Source organism: Kogia breviceps, chromosome 19 (genome assembly GCF_026419965.1).
Source record: "Kogia breviceps isolate mKogBre1 chromosome 19, mKogBre1 haplotype 1, whole genome shotgun sequence".
Lineage (NCBI taxonomy): Eukaryota > Metazoa > Chordata > Mammalia > Artiodactyla > Physeteridae > Kogia > Kogia breviceps.
The window spans coordinates 45,214,358-45,233,472 of NC_081328.1; the positions used below are offsets into that span (position 1 = coordinate 45,214,358).

Below are 19,115 nucleotides of genomic sequence, written 5' to 3' on the forward strand. Positions count from 1 at the left end.
ATAAAACCACTTTTTAAACACAGCTCCTGTTAATTTCAGTGTGTCTTTTCCCATTTTTCGTTTTGATTCCATGAGCTCTTTCTCTGGGCCTGCCTTGCTTTGTGGTGATAATGGAGATTTACCTGTAGTTGCTAAAGCATCCCCAGGGGTCAGGAGCTAGGCCCCTGTCTCCCCTTGTGTGCATTTCCTTCTCTTGCTTGTTCTACCTGTGGTTCTCTGAAATCTGTGACTGTCTTGCTAACTGGTTTGGGTTGGCCAAGCTCTAGGATTAATGCTGGAAATTAAGGTGCTACCTCATGTGAAAACAGCCAAAGACACTGCTCTGGGTCACACCCTTTGACGCCCTGCATGAGGGCCAAGGTCCTTACTTCTGGTTGCAGTGTGGTTTGTTGCAGAATGTGGCTGAGAAACAGGAAGGACCTGCCTTCTCCTGCTGTTCCCCTTACAGCAGAAAACTGGGGAGCACCCGGGGTGAGGCCTGGGGCAGACACTTTGCTGGTGTCCCCTGGGGCCAACGTTTTCGGGTGGTCTCAGCTCTGAGTAAGAGGGATTTATTGTTTTAACTCTGCCCACACCTGTTCTGCTTTGTGCGACTTTCCTCGGTGGCACCAAATCGAAGTGTGTCCCTGATACGATTCAGGGACCAGAATTTCCCTTCTAGGGAAGGTGGGAATTGTGCCTCTTGAAGGGCCCTTGGTCCCCTCTTTTGGACTAAGTGCCTCCTCTGACCTGCCCCGCCCTCAGCATGGAGCTTGCTGTGTGTTCATTTCTGCGCTCTGTTCCTTATTCGGAAGCCTTACCCCGGCTGCCCTCCCTGGCAGGCTGCCCGTGCTCCCCGTGTTGCCCGCTGCCCAGTTCATCGCTCGGAACCCCGTTCTCTCGCTGTAGACTCACGTCATCGCTCTGGCCCCCTCTGCCGTGGTCTCGTCTTCTCTCCATAAGCCTCCCTAGAGCTTCCCACTGTTCATTTGGCATTTAATGTAGGTTGTCGGTTACCCCTCCTTCCAACTCAGTTCTAACCTCTGAAGGCAAGGATTCTAAAACATTTCTTAAGATATAATATCCGTACAGAAAAGTACACCTATCATCTTTGTACAGCTCAATTAATTTTCACAAACTGCACGCACTGTGCAGCCAGCACCCCGATGAAGAGAGGCATCACTGGCCCCAGAAGCCCCCCTCCCCAAGGGAAACCGCTTCCCTGATTTCCAGGTGCGCAGGTGAATCTGCTGCCTTTGCGCTCCATGTGCCGTCCCCACGTGGTGTCTGCTTCCTGTCCTCGGCCGTGCAAGGGGCACCCACGCCACGCGCGGCCAGGATTGTCCATCCTTGTGTGTTTTCATACGCGTGGTGTATTTTCCATCCCAGGAGGGCTTCTTGTGCCGGTCGTGTCTTGGTGAAGTAGGGTCTGTACCTCCCGGGAGAGCTGGGGGTCCCAGTGTGTGCAGGAACAGTGGACACTGACAGGGCCTGTAACTCATCACTGAGATATGTGTTCAGGTAACTGCCCACGAAGTGTCCAGTCCAGGGAGCTTCTACCAGCCGATCGCACGTGTGTATGTGGCCCCAACTGGCGGGTAACTGTATCGTGACTTTTATCAACAGAGACTTTATAGAAAGTGTTCCTGCCAGTTCTACCCAAGTTCTTCCATTTAGAGACATTGTAATTTTGTTTTTTAAAAGTATTCCCCAGGGTTTAGCTTAGTGCTCTACCGGATAAATGTTTGCTGACTTTATTTTCCTCCTGTGAGCACATCCTGCTTTAACACTGGTACTGGATGGACTGTCGTCTCTTATCATTATACTTACTCCATCAGTTTCTTCTAAAGGGGCCTGATTTTTTAGTTGGTGGTGCAGAATGTTCCTAGCTTTCCTACTGTGTGGATCACACTGAATTTTATGAAAGAGAATCCATTGAAAATTGAATTCTAAAAGAGCTTTTCCTTTTCTTTTTTAAACAGTCGGATATTCTAAAAATCAAGCAATAGCACAGAGCTCAGGGTCTTACCTTTGCTTTTTGGATTCGGTAAGTAACTCTTTGTTTTATTTAAAATGTGTGACTATATGTTTTGAATAATTAAGAGGTATTACATTTTAGTGTGGTTCTTGAAAATCATTGTTCTAATCTGTTACAATCAGCCTTTAAGGTTGATAAGTTGTTGCTGTTTAATTGCTGTAGCACCTAATGCGGGAATTGATTTTTGATAAATAGTGTTACATATAAACACAAAGTCCCACTGCAGAGAAACATATATACAAAGTGAAGATAAGCTAGGAAGGTGCTGACAAATACAATGCTTAAAAGATTAATAGCCTTAAATAGAAGTAATTCATGCAAGTTGGTGAGAAAACACAAAGAAAAATGAGTGGTAGATAAATAGGAAAGGACAGGAGTCATACTCTCAGAGGTAGACATGCAAACAATGACCTTTAAAAAATGTTACATTGTTTGTGATCAAGCACAAATTAAATTAACTGAGATACTACTTTAAAAAATCAAATTAACAAATTTCTCTACAAATGTAGATACTCAGTGTTTGGAAATGCAATGTGAACTGGTAGCACTGACAGCATAATTTTGCATTTTGTATTAAGAACTTTAAAAATGCTTGTGCCCTTGACCCTGAATTTCACTTCTAGGTATCCTTGAAATTCTGAAAAAGATTTATGTACAAAGAGGCTTTAGTGTTATTTGTAATGATAGAAAATTAGTTAATGGAAACAAGATAATATTGGATAGTAGATTAACAGTGAAGTGAATTGTGGTCAATTTGTATGAGAGAATTACTGTAATGCTCATAAAGAATTTTTAATAACATGACAAATGATTATGATGGGTGAAAAAAGAACACATAATTGTATGTGTAGTGTACACTCAACCAAAATTTTCTTTTTAGTGACTTTAAGGCACTCTGAGAACATTTATCTGTGTGCAGTCTTCCCTTGGACTCCTCCAGGTCTGGGGGTGAGGCGCTGCTCCAGGTCTGCGGGTGCAGGGCTCCTCCAGGGTGGGGCTACACTCCTTTTGTCTGACCACCGCCCTTTGGGCTCCTTTTCCTCTACGTTTATTTGTTTTGTTTCTTTGATTTTCCATCTTTGCGGTTTTGTTTCCTCTGCTGTGTCCGGGCTCATCCCGGTGCTCGACCTCTGACCTTAAATTGGACCCCGAGCTCCTTGCTTGCAGCCCCTCCCTTCTCTGAAGTGCAATGTAAGGCAATCGTTTTCTTCTCATGACAGCTGTGGGGTGTCCCATAAGTTCTGAGCAGAAATTTTAGTTACCGTCATTGTTTTCCAGTTTCCATGGTGATTTCTTTTCCTCTTTGTGAATTTAGGTCCCAGGGTCTCAGGGGCACAAAACTGGATGAACCCTGACCCTGGGTTCAGGACGCCTCCTCGTCACTGGTCCATGCGTCCGTCTTGTTTGCTTCTGTGTCCGTGCCTGTGCCTGTGCCTGTATGTTTATTTTGATAATGCTCGGCACCTGTGAGCCTGCTGCCCGAGGCTAACGTGAGCTCCCTGCCCCGACCTCGTTATGCTGACTTCTGCTCCTGGCAACCACCACACAACGCCCTGTCCTCACCCCCTGCTGCACGTTTTGGTATCTATGCAAATCTGAGAAAAATAAATTAAAAATTCTTAGTTGTGTTTAACTTTATAGAAAGAGTACCAGGCTGTATATAGTATTTTAGAACTTTTTAAACGTAAATTGTTAAGGTCCATCCATGTCGTTGCACGTCATTATAGTTCATTACGTTGTTTTAAATTGAGGTAAAATTTATATACAGTGAAGTGCAAGATTTCAGTGTGAAAACTGTGTACAAAGTGAGCAATGTGAGGGTTTTGACACTTGTATACACCCCATAACTAACAGCCCAGTCAGGGCGGAAGATGTTTCCGTCATCCAGAGCTGCTTCCAGACAGTATGAGTGAAGCCACATGGTGTGAGCACCTGCGTTTAGCTTCCCCGGGTGAAGGGGCCATGTCGTGGTCCCCCGTGACTGTGAGGGGTGGTGGGTCGCTCTGTGCTTTAACCCGTGGTGTGAAGCTACCACAGTTAGTTTCTGTGCTACTGCTGGTCGACATTCGAGCAGTTGCCAGTTTGGGTTATTTTATTTTATTTTTAATTAATTAATTTATTTGGCTGCATCGGGTCTTAGTTGCGGCACACAGGCTTCTCTCTCTAGCTGTGGCGCACGGGCTCCAGAGCAGGCGGGCTCAGTTGTTGTGGCACATAGGGTCTCTAGTTGTGGCACACAGGCTCCAGAGCGCGCAGGCTTGGTTGCCCCGTGGCATGTGGGATCTTAGTTCCCTGACCAGGGATTGGACCTGCTTCCCCTGCATTGGAAGGCGGAATCTTAATCCCTGGACCACCAGGGAAGTCCCCTGTTATTTCAATAAATGTGCCATAAACATCCTGATGTAAGTCTTTCTGTGGGTGTGTGTTTCCCTTTCTCTTGGGAAGATACCGAGGGGCGGAGTTGAGGAATCGCAGGTGAAGGGACCTGCCGGGCGCAGTATGGCTACTCTGTGTCACTCCACCTTCTCCCAACATTGATGGGTCAGCCTTGGTTTCAACCGTTCTAGCAGATGTGAAGTGCACCTCATTTGTTTTCATTTACATTCCCTGGTGGCTAGTGATGTTGAGCACCTTCTCATCGGTTTATGGGCAATTCAGAAATCCTCTTTTGTGAGATGCCCAAGTCTTTGCCTGTTTTTTTAAAAATGGGTTGTTTGTCTTATTCGTGAGTTGTGAAGGTTTGTTGTGTATTCTGGATACAAGTCCTTTGTCAGATATGTGTTCTGAGTATTTTCTCCCTGTCTGTGGCTTGCCTTTTCATTTTTTAATGAGCAGAAGCTTTAAGACTTGATGAAGTTCAAATTATTGATTTTTCTCTTTTATAGTTAAATTTTTTTTTTTCTGAGAAGTCTCTGCTTGCCCTAAAAAAGTTATTCTCTTGTTTTCTTACGTTTATGTTTAGACCCATTATCCACCTCGTGTTCATTTCTGTGTCTCATGCGGTAGGAAGCAGGCGTTAAGTTTTTCATATGAATATTAAGTTGCACCAATGTCGAAGAGACTTTCTTTTCTCAATTGAATTGCCCCCGTGCTTTGTTGAGAATCAATTGGTCATGTCAGTGTAGGTTTATTTCCAGACTTTCTGTTCCATTGTTTCTCTATTGTCTGCATCTCATTCATTCGTCTGCTGTACAACATTCCACTGGGCAAACACACTGCGTGGATTCACCCATGCTCCTTCTGACGGGCACCCGGGCCGTTTCCATGGTCTTACCCTGGTGAATAGCTGCTGTGGATGTTCTTGCACGCACCCCCCGTTGTACACGTATGAGAGTTCCTCTTGTGTTCACACCCAGAAGTGAGTGTCCAGGACTCAGGGGATGAGCGGGTTCGTCTGTGGGAGAGGAGCTGTGCTGCTGTCATGAGGCTGGAGACGTCCGTCCCTCCTGGCAGGTCACTGTGGGTCCTGAGCCTCCCCAGCACTGGGTGTCCTCAGGCTCTTAAATCTTGTCCAGCAGGTGGGAGCAGAGTGGAGCCCCTCTGTGCTTTGATTTGTGCCCCCTGATCTCGAGCTGTGGTCAGCCTCACTCCACGTCAGTTGGCCATGTGAGTTTCCTCTTTTTGTGACACGTGTTTATATCTTTTTGCCCATTTTCCTTTTTCCAACTTTGAGAAGAGTGGCAGGGACAGTACCAAAAACTCTGTTTTGAAGGCCAGCATTGCACCCATCAGCCCGGAGCACTTCCGTGTGTGTTTCCTGTAAAGAAGACCGTCTCCTCCGGCCCAGAGCAGGAAAGTGTCGCCGACAGGTGGCTGATACTAGTGCCCACCTCATTCACGTTTCACGCAAGGGCCCCAGGACCCATGTTGCCTTTACCTGGGAGTCTTTCATCTCCTCCTCTGGAGCATTCCACAGCACCTCCCTGACTTTCTTCATCTTGATGTTTTTGAAGATTCCCAGGCACTTTTGTAGAATGCCCTTAAAACTGAGTAACAGTGTTGGGCCGAATGTCTCTGTCCAGAAATCTCAGAAGGGGTGCTGCCTTCTTCCCACTGTCCCCTTGTGTGCCTGTGATTTTGATTTGCCCCAACCCTGACGACGTCCTCTGGTCACTTGATGAAGGAGGCGTTCCCCATCTGGGGGGCTCCCGTAGAGACTTCCCCTTTGGCCCAGCCTTCCTTGGGCACGGGGTGTGAGGATGGTGGCAGGGTCTGAGGGGAGCAGGCCTTGGCCCCTGAGTGTGTACTTGCAGGAGGAAGATGGCCGTGGCCTCCATGAAGGCCGGGTGCAAGCGCGCCCGCCGCGTTCTGTCTCAGCACGGGAGTGATGTCGGCGCTGCCCGACCACAGATGGCACGTCAGAACGGACCATTTCTGCATGAAGAATGGGTTCATGAGGCCCCTTGGCTGGGCATCGAGGTTGCATTTTGACTTGTTAGCCACCTGGGATGCAGTCTGGTGCCCGTGTTTGGATTCAGAGCATAACTTCCCTAGGAGTGATAATATCAGGGCTGCTCCTGGGACTGGAGTTCATTCATTCAGCAAATCGGTACCTGGATGTGCCAGGTGCAGCAGTGGGTGCGAGGGATACCGCAGCGAACAGACAGACTGAGACAGCGAAAGCCAGAGCTCAGGTGACATCAGGCCCTGTGCCTCTGCTGCCTCCCTAGCCTCCCCTGAGAGCGGCTGCTTCACCTCCTGCAGCCCACGCCCCCGGGCCCTGCCCTTTCTCTCTCTCACACACCTGCCTTACCCACCACACCATCCCCTCCGGCTTCTCAGTGACGCTCTCACCCCTCTGTGCAGTGGCGGGGCCTGCCTGTGCCTGGGATTTCCCACCCCCAGCACTTCAGATCTGCGCACGGCATTTATCACCTTCAGTACCGTGTTCTTTATTATCGTCATTGTCTGTCTTCCCTGATAGAATGCCAGCTGCACACAGCAGGGAATAGGCCCTGTTTTATCACTGATGTTTCTGAAGCACCTGGAACTTAGCAAATAGTAGGTATTAATAGATACTTGTTAAATGAATGAGTGGAGTTCGGGTTTATGTGTTCAATTTAAATGGTTCAGTTAGATTGAATTAGATACTTCTGTATACTTATCTTGGAACCCAGCCATCCTGTTGGCTGTCATTTCCATGGAGAGCGATGTTCTGAGTTTCTGAGTCTGTTTACAGATTGACTTTCAGAGCCCATCACTGTAGTGCAGCCCTTCCGAGAGTGTGCTCTTAGTAGCTGTCCTGCAAGCTGCTGCCTGGGGGCCAATAGTGCCTTTCCAGAGCGTTGGAAGGGCCTCCCGGGGTGACCTCGGTGTCACTCCTAGTCCCAGATGTGTCCAAGGATATTTGTTTTGGAGAGAAAGCGAGTCACACAAAGATCCCGATTATCTCAGAAGGTGTCTGTCAGCAGTGTTTCGGGTGAGCAGGAGGTCGACACCCATTCCCTTGTGGGAAGTTGAAGTCCGCAGAGACAGTCCCTTCAAGCCCAGGAGGCAAAGCACAAAGCTCAGGGACACAGGGATTTGCCCCAGAAGAAACCCATGCAGAGTGGGGCTGGTGCCTCCCACGAGGGCCTGCGGGGCTCTGGCCTATGGCCTTCAGACAGAGGACCCATGCTGTGTGATCTGGGCACCATCATCAGGAAATAAATTCTACTTAGAAGGGGGTGTCTGTGGCCTTTCCTAAAAATGTGTTTTGCATTTGCTTACGTCGTCTTTGATTTCTTTCATCAGCATTTTGTGGTTTTCGGATACAGATCACATACATATTTTGTTAAGTTTGTACCAACATACTTCATTTTCTTTGGAGCAGTTGTTTGTGGACATAATATCTCTAATTTCTGTGTTCGTTGTTAGTATCTAGATATGTGATTATTTTATGTGTTGATCTTGTAGAACTCACTGGTTCTAGGCTTTTAGATTAGATTCCTGAGGATTTTCTAGGTGGACAATCACAGCATCTGCAAATAGGAGCAGTTTTATTTCTTCTTCTCTCATCTGGAGGCCTTTTATTTGCCTTCCTTGCCTCATTGCTCTGGCTGGAACTTCCATGCACGTGGAGCAGACATCTTCACTTCCTCCTGACGTGGGAGGAAGCAGGAGCTTTTCACGTTGTGTGTCATCCTCTGTTCCTAACTTGCTGAGAATTTTTATCGTGGACAGGTGTTGGATTTTGTTGCACGCTTTTTCTGTGTCAGTTGGAACGTATTGGTTCTTAAAATATGTTTTTTACCGAAGATTTATAAGATTTTTTTCCATCTTCTTGGAATTTGGGAATTTTTCTGAGTGTGTCAGGAATCATTTCTGGAATGTGGCGAGCTCTTTCAAAGTACAGACTCAAGGTTTTTTCAAGTGAGATGAATTTTTCTATATTGGCTCTTAATTTCTTCCTCTTAGCTTGTTTTCTTCTTTTGGGTTCTCGTGTTTGAATGTTGGGTCTTACAGTTTCCTCACTTCTCTTTTGATTTCTGTTTCTCTGTAACTTTGAATATTATAGTTCGACCTTCCAGTTCATTTACTCAGTTGTGGGCTGCGACCACCCCTTTCATCTTTGCCATTGCTGTTAGAAGTTAGGTGTTAGGCTTTCCATTCCTCCGTGTTCTAGGACACCTTTGAGAACTCCTCTTTTTTGTCCTCTCCTCCGGCAGCTCTAGAGAGCTGCCACTTCTCTCTGTGTCCTGGGTCCTTGTAAGTGCATTAATGGTTGATTTTGTTTGTTTATGGCTCTCTGCACCCTTGGAGGCCAGGCCACACCGTCCGGGGGCTGTGGCAGCAGGCATGCCAGGAGGTGTGGGGTCTCCACTCCTGGGACTGAGCCCTTTTATCCACTGGGGGGGTGGCCTCTGCTGGGTCCGGGAGACACCTGCTTCCAGGGGTCCTGGGTTTCTGGCCAGTTCAAAACCTAGTTCTTTCCCAGCCTCAGGGGTGAAGAGAAACTTAATCGTCTGGCTACCCCTTTCCCCAGTCCTCCCGGCAGATCAGCTGACCTTCCTGGTGCGCCTGGGCACCTCCACCCTCCCCAGGGTGTCTGCGGATCTGTGGGCTCCTGGAGCGAGCATTCGGTCTTGGGGCTGCTGGCTGCTCTTCCCTCAAGCTCCTGTGCAGTTGTGGCCTTTGGCTGCCCTCTGGGCTGGCCGATGTGTTCCATGTTGGAGGGTCTCGAGCACGAGGCCTCGGCCCCGTGTTTGCCGCACTGTGGTCACCTCCCCGCTCCCTCTCTCAGCAGCACAGCGTCTGCTTGCCTGGCTGCCTGTCAGAGGGCAGCAGGGGCCTCCCTCACCACATCCAGGACAGGAGGCTTCCATGAGGCTCAGCCCGGGTCTTCTGTGTTCCAGGAGTGTTATCAACACACTTAGATTTGCCAAAGGCATCTTCGTTTCATGGTGGGGTCAGCTTCCTGGACTGTCCCCACTTTTCCCTCCAAGCAGGCGTTTATACCCAGTAGGTTTTGTCATCCCGTGAAGTGTGCTCCACTGAGGCCATGGAGGCTGTGAGCTCTCCCGCGCACCCACACCTGCCGTTCGTCTTGGGTCCTGGAACAGTGTTCTGCTACAGTGCAGAGAAGCAACACAGCACCTCCGATGGCGTCTGTGTTTAAGTTAGAAACGGGGGTGCCCGCCTGGAAGATAGTCTGGCACGGCGGCAGTTCCTAAGCTGGCTGCAGGAAGATCCACGTGAAGGGTGATCTCTCTAAGATACGGCGCTACATGCTAGCAAGGATCTGTTGAATCCACTGGGCTTTTCTCTTGAGTTTCCCAGCTTCCAGCTGTCGGGGCTAGTGGAGGACAACACGGTGCCGGGGGGATGTAGGAGGCTGCCCTTGCTGAGTGCCCGCAGGCTGCCTGCCCAGGCCCCAGGGGAGTCTCCTTCCTGACAACTGGGAGAGCTGCTCGGCCACCTGGACACGCGGGGGGAGGTCTCGCTCTCAGGAGGGACTGTCCTGGACCTTTGTGTTCTTGGCTCTTGTACACCCTGCCCTGACCCCGTTCACCTTTGGGTCTAAAAGGAAGCGTGGAACAGAGCAGCATCCTGCCTGGGTCAGGCCTGAGTCCTCCCCATGCTGTGCCCACCGCAGTCTGGCTTTTTTTCTCTGTGAGATCAGAGGAGGAACCAGCACAAAATCTGGGTGGTGGGGAGGGGGAAGGGGGGATCTTTTAAATAACTGATTTGCAGGTGACTGAAAAGGTGATTTCAGCCTCTTTTGCCATTAAACATTTTTTCCAAACTGCTGGTAAGTTGAAGCATTCATTGACTGATGTAGATATTAGCGGTTTGTGTTTCTATTTCCCCTCCAATTCTTCCCTGCGCGTGTGGGGAGGGGGTGGAATGTTGAGACAGCAGGAAGAGGATTGAGTGCCTCCCGCCACGTCCCTCCTGGGAGTGGAACACGAGACCACGCACTTTACTTTGAGAGTTTTTGAGAGCAAAGCATTTTACCACAGGGCATGGTGGTTACCACGAGGCTACTGAATAGTGTTATTTTCACTATATTTGGAATGGTGTACTGGCCAGTAACTTATTAAATGCAGATGTTGCCAGCCGGAGTGAGGAAGTTTGTTTCTCCTGTCTCTGCATCACATGCCACCTAATTTTTTAAAACTTTACTAAAGTATAGTTGATTTACAATGTTGTGTTAATTTCTGCTGAACAGCAAAGTGACTCAGTTGTACATATTCTTTTCCAGTATGGTTTATCACAGCATATTGAATATCGTTCCCTGCGGCCACCTGATTTTTATGATTGACTTGTCAATTTTAGCATGGGATCATTCAGAAAAGAATATTGGTGTCAGCTAGAGATAATCTGCTACAACTTTAGAAAACAGTTGAGAAGTGTTGTGAGTTCAGGTCTGGAACAGGTGGAGGCTGCTGCTTTTCCAGGCGTGTCACCTAGAAATTTCAGCTCCGCAGGTAAGCACTGTTGCCCCGCCCCGAGCAGGAGACAAGTCGTTTGGAAGCCCCAGGAGTGGTGCAACCAGGCCGGGAGGAACCAGAGCATGGGGCACTGGGGACCCTCCAGGTCCTTTCTCCCTGCCAGCCTCGCTGTCCCTGAGTCCTCACCCCTGTCTTATAGCTGCTGGTGGGCAGGAGGTTGTGCGTTTTCATGTGACTATGTTTATAATTGAGCTGAACTTCAGTCGTTTTAAAATCAAAGGCAATTTTGCCACATTTTAAAGTTATACTTTTCCTTCTGTCTTCAACAGTGTTACATGGTAAACAAACATCCCCCCTCCATTAAAATAAATAATTGACAGGAAATTCAAAGTTTTCTGTAGAAATTCTTTTACAGACTTTATCGACTAATTTGAGAGTGTTGATGCCGCTGTGTGGTACGCGGGGTCGGCAGGTGGCATGGTGCTCTTAGCTGGATTCACTAAGAAGCTGGGTTGCAGAATTCCGGTCCTGAAAGCCCGCGAGGTTTGTTGCCTGCAGGGGCCACGCTGGGAGCAGCAGTCAGGATGGCCAGCCCTGCCCGCCTCTCCTTCTCCAAACACACCACTCACTTTCCTTTCTGCTCTCCCCCACCTTTTCTTTCCTGAGAAAAAATATTATGGGCTTGTGTTTCAGACCCAAGACCTGAGGGGTATCAGCTGGCTCAGGAGCAGGGCCGTGTGATTTTAGTGGTGGCCATTCCCAGGGAGGCTCAAGAAACAGGTGATGACCTTAATTTAATGAGGCAGAGGAATGGGCGACCCCTTACTTGATGGCAGCTGCCAATCGGTAAATATCCATGTGTGTAGACTCTTCTACTCCTGTTCTTTGAAAGAAGAAATAGTCCTTACTCTTAACACTCATGTTCAGAAAGATTTTCCTTGAACAGAGGAAAGACAGAAAATAGTTGAAGACAAACCTGAGACGTCTCGGCACCGTAGCTACTCACGCCCTCTCGAGGCCAGTCTCTCGGCGCACCGCACTCTTGTTTTTGTCAGCACCATAACCTGTTGTGCCTGGAAAGCTCTGCTCTTGCCAAGTGCCCCTAAACGTGATTTTTAAAAAGAAATGATGCCTCAGACAGTAGTGAGCTTTTGAGATATTTGTTATTTGTACAGAGTGCTTTCATTTTAAGGCTTAGGCAAGGGGATTGACCCGGGTATTTGCTCAGCTGCTCCTTCCCAGCGCTGGTTCCGAAACCGCTGGCCAGGGAGAGAGCTTTCTGGAGACGGAGATTGGGGGCCCGCTGCTGCAGGCACTCACACTCCCGGGCTCCCCGACAGACTCGGCTTTAACGAGCTCCAAAGTGGTTCTTTGCCGGCCAGCGTGGGCTGCGTGGGCCTTGGGTGGCCTCCACCTGAGAACTTGCATTTTCCCACGTTCTGGTTCTCAGGTAGGTTGGTGCTGGACCGTGTTGTCCCAGGTGCCCCATCCATGGTGTTCCCGAGGTCCGAGCAGTCATCTTGTCCATCGCGGAGTCTGGCTCTTACTGCTCGTTTTGCTGTCCCTCTCTGTCTTACCAAACTGCGGGGGCTGCGAGAGCAGAGGTCTCTCTGTCTCCTGCACGGGGTGTCCTGGGCCCCGGTGGGCACTATGTCGGAGCTGCCTGCCCTGCAGAGCCCACAGCCAGGGTGGGCTTGCAGAGAAGAGGAGGCAGAGTTGTAAGGAACGTTGGTGTGGATTCCACCCCGGAGAGGGCACGGTTCGCTCTGCATGCATGTGCTCCGTGTGGACCCCAGTTCCGGCTCAGGACCAGAGCCAGGACCAGGGCCAGTGCTGAGCGTGTCCTCCCACCCACCGAGACTCCCTCCGCTCCCCTTCCTGCCAATCTCTTGCTGGTGGGAGGGAATTCTTGTCTTCTAACTGAAGGTAATTGCTTCCTCCACTCCCCCAGGACAGAGCAAGTGGCGGGGGTGGGGCTCCAGGAAGAAAGGGGTGGAGCTGGGGCAGAGCTAGAAGCAGGGGTGGGGCGTTGGCAGCACTTGGGTTCTGGGTTCTGTTGGAAGTGCTGTCAGCAGAGGAAAATGCACAACTTGAATTTGTGCGTATATGGTAAAATTGTGCGTTTGATTCTAAGTTATTTTTGTGTTCTTCTTATGCTATAATTATAGCTGTAGAAAAATTATATATGTGTATAGATAGGGACTAGAAGGGAACTTAGGAACGGTGAAAGCGGTATGTCCTGAGGATGATGATGTTGTGTAATGTATAATACTGAACATTTCTGGTATTGCTGCTATGGAGCTTGTGCAGTAAATCCAGAATTGTAATATTTTCAAAAAGCGTCATGGAGTGAAGTCAGATTAAGTTTTTTCTAAATACTGAGTTTACTTTATTGGAGACATTATACTTTAAAAATCCACTTGACTGGGATATTACTTACATGTAATAAAGTACACTCATTTAAGTGTACATTCAGTGAGTTTGACAAATGTATGCACACATATAAAAACCATCTCAGTCAAGTTTAGAACGTTTCCATTGCCCCAAAAAGTTTCCACATGCCTCTCTACAGTCATTCCCCCTCTCCCTGAAGAAGCCCAATTTGTCAAATTTTTCTTTTCATCATTTGTGCTTTTGTTGTCATGTCTAAGAATTCTTTGCTTAATTCAAAGTCACCAATATTTGCTCCAAGTTTTTTTACCTAAGATTTTAAAATTTTAGCTCTTTTTTTTTTTTTTTTTTTTTTTTGCGGTATGCGGGCCTCTCACTGTTGTGGCCTCTCCCGTTGCGGAGCACAGGCTCCGGACACGCAGGCCTAGCGGCCATGGCTCATGGGCTTAGCTGCTCCGCGGCATGTGGGATCTTCCCGGACCGGGGCACGAACCCGTGTCTCCTGCATCGGCAGGCGGATTCTCAACCACTGCGCCACCAGGGAAGCCCTAAATTTTAGCTCTTATACTTAGGTCTGTGATCTATTTTGAGTTAATTTTTGTGTGTGATGAGGGACTGCATTTACCTTTTCCCTGTGGTGATCCACTTGTCCTAGCAGTTTGTTGAAAAGACTATCCTTTTCCCATTGAACTGCCTTGAATCAACCGTAATTGCAAAGGTTATTTCTCTGTTGTCAGTTATGTTCTACTGCTGTAGCTTTCCAGTAGTGAGTTTTGAAGTCAGAAAGTGTAAGTCTTCCATCTATAATATTTCTTCCTTTTTGAACATTGTTTTAGCCATTCTGGATCTTTTGTATCTCCAAATAAATTTTAGGACCAGCTTGTCATTTCTACAAAGAAGCAAGTTGAGATTTAGATTTCTGTTGTATTGAACCTGTAGGTCAATTTGGGGAGAATTGCTTTGCTGAAGAATTGAGTCTTCCAGTCCATCAACATGGGATGTCTACCTGTTTATTTAGGTCTTTAACTTCTTTCAGCAATGTTTTGTAATTTTCACCATACAAGTCTTGTACTTCCTTTGTTAAATTTATACCTCAATATTTTGTTCTTTTGATGCTATTGTAAATGTAAAATTTTCTGAATTTTATTTCAGATTCTTCAATGCCAGTATATAGAAATACCATTGATTTTTTTTTTTTTTTTTTTTTTTTTTGGTACGCGGGCCTCCACTGTTGTGGCCTCTCCCGTTGAGGAGCACAGGCTCCGGACGCGCAGGCTCAGCGGCCATGGCTCACGGGCCCAGCCGCTCCGCAGCATGTGGGATCCTCCCGGACCGGGGCACGAACCCGTGTCCCCTGCATCGGCAGGCGGACTCTCAGCCGCTGCGCCACCAGGGAAGCCCACCATTGATTTTTGTATCTTGATCTTATATTATGTGACCTTGCTGAAATTAATTCTAGTAGTTTTTTTGGTGGATTCCTTAGGGTTTTTTAAATACAAGATCATGTTGTCTGCAAATTGCAGTTTCTTCCTTTCTGATCTGGATGCCTTTTATTTCCCTTGCCTGATTGCACTGACCAGAACCGCAGTGCTCTACAGAAGTCACAAGAGCAGATATCGTCCCTGTTTCCAACGTCAGGGAAATCATTCCATCACCCACCATTAAGATGTAGCTGTAGGGATTTTGTAGATGCTTTTTATTGGGTTGGGGAAGTTCCTTTCTGTTCCTACTTTGTTGAGAGTTTTTATCATGAATGACCATTAGATTTTGTGAAATGCTTTTTCTGCACTTACTGAGATCATCATGTAGTGATGGTTCTTCTTTCTTTCAGTATGATCTATGACATTAATTGGCTTTCAGATGGTAAAGCAACCTTGTATTTCTGGGATAAATCCCACCTGGTTATAGTATATAATCCTTTTTATACATTGCTGGATTTGGTTTGCTTATTTTGTCAAAGACTTTTTCATCTATATCCATGTAGGATATTGTTCTTTAGTTTTCTTTCCTTGTGATATCATTTTCTGGCTTTGGTATCGGGTAATATGAGCCTCAAAGAATGAGTTGGCTGCCTCTTCCTTTTCCTGGGAGACTTTGTAAAGGTGGGATATTCTTTATTCTTTGAATGTTTAGTAGAATTCACCATCTGAGCTTGGACTTTTTTGTTTGGAGATTTTAAATTACTAGTTCTTTTTTTTTTTTTTGGCTTTTTATAGATCTATTTAGATTTTATATTTCTTCAGTCAATTTTAGTAATTCATGTCTTTCTAGGAATTCGTTCATTTCATCTAAATTATCTAAATTGTTGGCATGCAGTTACTTATAGTCATTTTAACTTTTATGAGGTAAGAACTTCTGTCTCCTTTTTCACTCCTGAATTTAGTTATTTGTGTCTTCTCTTTTTCTTGGTCTGTCTAGCTCAGGAGTCCACAGATGACAGCTCACAGGCCAAACCCACTGGCAGCCACTGTTTTTGTATAGCCTCTAAGCTAAAAATGGTCTTTTTATTTTTAAAGTGTTGTCAAAACAAAACAATACAAAGAATATTGACAGAAACCGTATGTGGCAGCAAAAGCTAAAATATTTACTATCTGGCCCTTTACAGAAAACGTTTATTGGGCTTCCCTGGTGACACAGTGGTTGGGAGTCCGCCTGCCAGTGCAGGGGTCACGGATTCGTGCCCCGGTCCGGGAGGATCCCACATGCCGCGGAGCGGCTAGGCCCATGAGCCATGGCTGCTGAGCCTGCGCGTCTGGAGCCTGTGCTCCACAATGGGAGAGGCCACAGCAGTGAGAGGCCTGCGTACCGCAAAAAAAAAAAAAAAAAGAAAAAAAAAATTAAAAAGTTTATTCATCTCCAGTCTAGCTACAGATTTGTTAAATTTCGTGGTGTTTTCAAAAAAAACAGCCATTATTTTAATTGATTTTCTTTTTTTCTACTTTGTTGATTTCTGCTCTAATCTTTATCTTCCTTCTGCTTACTTTTGTTGAGTTTGCTCCTTTTTTGGTGGTTGGCTCCTGAGATCTTTCTTTGTTAATATAGGCATTAACAGCTATAAAATTTTCTCCAAGAATTGCTATAGCTATTTTGCATCATGTCATGTTTTCATTTTCATTCACCTCATAGTATTTTCTAATTTTCCTTGTGATTTCTTCTTTAACCCATTGGCTATGGTAGAAGTACGTTGTTTATAGCCATATATTGGTGGTAGATTTCCCCAAATCCTGCTATTTTTGAATTCTAACAATTTTGTTGTGATGAGAGAACACACTTTATATGCTTTTAGATCTTTAACATTTTCTGATCCCTGTTTTGTGGTCTAGTATGCAGTCTGTTGTTATCGGGTGGGTGTTCCATAGTTAGATGTCAGCAGGTTGGTGTTGCTGGGTGGGTGTCCATAGAGAGAAGTCAGCAGGTTGGTATTGTTGGTTGATGGTGCAGTATTTTGTCAAGTTATTCTATCCATTCTTGATGGTGGGGTATTGAAGTCTCCAACTCTTATTGTTGAATTGTCTATTTCTCTCTTCAATTCTGTTCATTTTTGTTTCCATTTTTTCACTGCTGTTAGGTACATGAATATTTATAATTGTTATATCTTTCTGATGGATTGACCATTCTGTCAGTGTTTAATGTCCCTCTTTGTTTCTATTAAAGTTCTTTGTTTTAAAGTCTGTTTTGCAAAATTGAGTTATTTGTAGTGAGGTGGATGGACTTACAGTCCGTCATACAGAGTGAAGTAAGTCAGAAAGAGAAAAACAAATACCGTATGCTAACACATATATGGAATCTAAAAAAAAAAAAATAGTTCTGATGAACCTAGGGACAGGAATAAAGATGCAGACGTAGGGAATGGACTTGAGGACATGGGGAGGGGTAAGGGTAAGCTGGGGCAAAGTGAGAGAGTGGCATGGACATATATACACTACCAAATGGAAAATAGATAGTGGGAAGCAGCCGCATAGCACAGGGAGATCAGCTCGGTGCGTTGTGGCCGCCTAGAAGGGTGGGATAGAGAGGGTGGGAGGGAGGTGCAAGAGGGAGGGGATATGGGGATATATGTATACATATAGCTGATTCCCTTTGTTATATAGCAGAAACTAACACAATAGTATAAAGCAATTATACTCTAATAAAGATGTTAAAAAATAAAATAAAAGTCTGCTTTGTCCCGTATTAGTATAACTACTTCATCTCCCTTATGGTTATAGTTTGCTTGGTGTATCTTTTTCCATCCTTTCACTTTCAGTGTATTTGTGTCTGTGAACCTGAATTTTGCCTCTTATAGATAGCATGTAGGTAGAACTTGTTTTGGTTTTGTGTTTGTTTTTCTTAATTGCAGTTTGACAACTTCTATCTTTGATTAGAATTTTGAATTTATTCACATATTTAAATTTTTTACGATTGGATTTATGCCTGCCATTTTGCTATTTATTTTCTATGACATATTATTTTTGTTCCTCTGTTCTTTGTTTACTGCTTCCCTTTTTAAAAAATTAAATAGATATTTTCTAGTGTACTGTTTATAATAAATTATTGATTTTTAAATCTTTTTGAATTATTTTCTTAATGGTTGCTCTGGGAAGTCTTTTATTAGCTGTTCTTTCATGTGTTTTTACTTATGTGCCCAGTTATCTTTGTGTACTGGTCATTGTATTTGAATACTTCTCTGTGGAGTGAATTTGAGGCCTTGAATGAAAGTTCTTTCCCTCAGAGATTTTCCTTTGCTTCTTCCAGGTGCCTGGGAGAACCACCATCCTGGGACCCTTGTTATCCAGTTTTGAGGCTCCCAGACCCTGTTAGGCTACGTATCTCACACACCTCTTTCCTTGAGGAGGTAACCTGCCATGGCCTGAGCTAGGAAATGTTGTCATTGAATAGCAGTCCCACCCCCACCCCACCGAGTCTTGAGCAGACATTTGCCTCTGATTTCCATTCCCTGCAGCCTCGCAGGGTTACCAGAACCCTTGGTCGGAATTTCAGCTATTTCGTGTAGATCAGTGAGGACTTGAGGGTACAAGTGGCTTGTTTTCTCTCTCGGCTAATGCTTCTCAGAGATTTGGGCCCAGTAGTTCCCCACAATCTTGTTAACTCTCTGTTTAAGACTCTTTCAATATCTTTTACAACTTTCTTAGTTGAACAGAGCAAGATTATTTGCGTGCCATTAGCCTGTCATTTCTGCAAGTGGTTTTGGAGGCATTTTGACCTGCCCTGCCCTGTACAAGCTAAGTAGCAAAATCACGGGCAGACAACTTCTCTCGAGCTTACTTACTTCCCCTCAGTATCTCGGAGTTTGGGAAACCGTAGGTAGGTCACGTATGTGAGTCCCTTGACACCGTGCTTTGGAAATAGGCTCTCAGTGTGTGGGTTGGGTTTGCTCTGTTCTCTTCCCTGTCTTTCAGGATCCTCTGTTTGGAGTGTGGGTCCTAAGGCTGAGGTTTGACCAGGGAATTTCTATCTGTGTCTTCAAATACTATTTGTCTAAAAGTCAAGCATAAGAAGACTTAACAAAAACAAAAAAATCGACTTTGCTTTCTTCCACAGAAGATCTTCTTGGCTGTAGACTGTTATTTCCTTCATTTGCAAGTGGTCCGTCCTGCCCCTCACCCGTCCTGGGCATGGGTCGTCCCTGGGAGCCCACAGCCTCGCTCCTTCAGGACCACCCTCCACTCAGAAGCTGCAGAACTCAAAGATGCAGGTTTCTTTTAACTCTGAAATTCTTTGGCTAGATTAGTTTTTCTCTACCCAATATTTTTATGGTCAGAAAGGAAACAGTGTTTCATCTTGAATTAATGTTATTTTTATAATACATTAAAATTCTTTCCCCTTGGCTGCCA

The 19,115-nt window shown here is 46.0% G+C and overlaps 1 protein-coding gene across 4 annotated transcripts in view; it reads left to right on the top strand.

Annotated features, from left to right (window-relative positions):
* Positions 1-19,115, top strand: part of B3GNTL1 (UDP-GlcNAc:betaGal beta-1,3-N-acetylglucosaminyltransferase like 1) — a 105,046-nt gene that overhangs the window by 18,712 nt on the left and 67,219 nt on the right. For all 4 annotated transcript variants that reach the window (XR_009332500.2, XM_059046975.2, XM_067021303.1 and 1 more), the window contains exon 4: positions 1,962-2,026. Coding sequence is in view for 3 of the 4 variants with exons in the window: in XM_059046975.2 (XP_058902958.1) it covers positions 1,962-2,026 (65 nt within the window). In the remaining variant the exon portion in view is untranslated. The remainder of the gene's footprint in view (positions 1-1,961; positions 2,027-19,115) is intronic.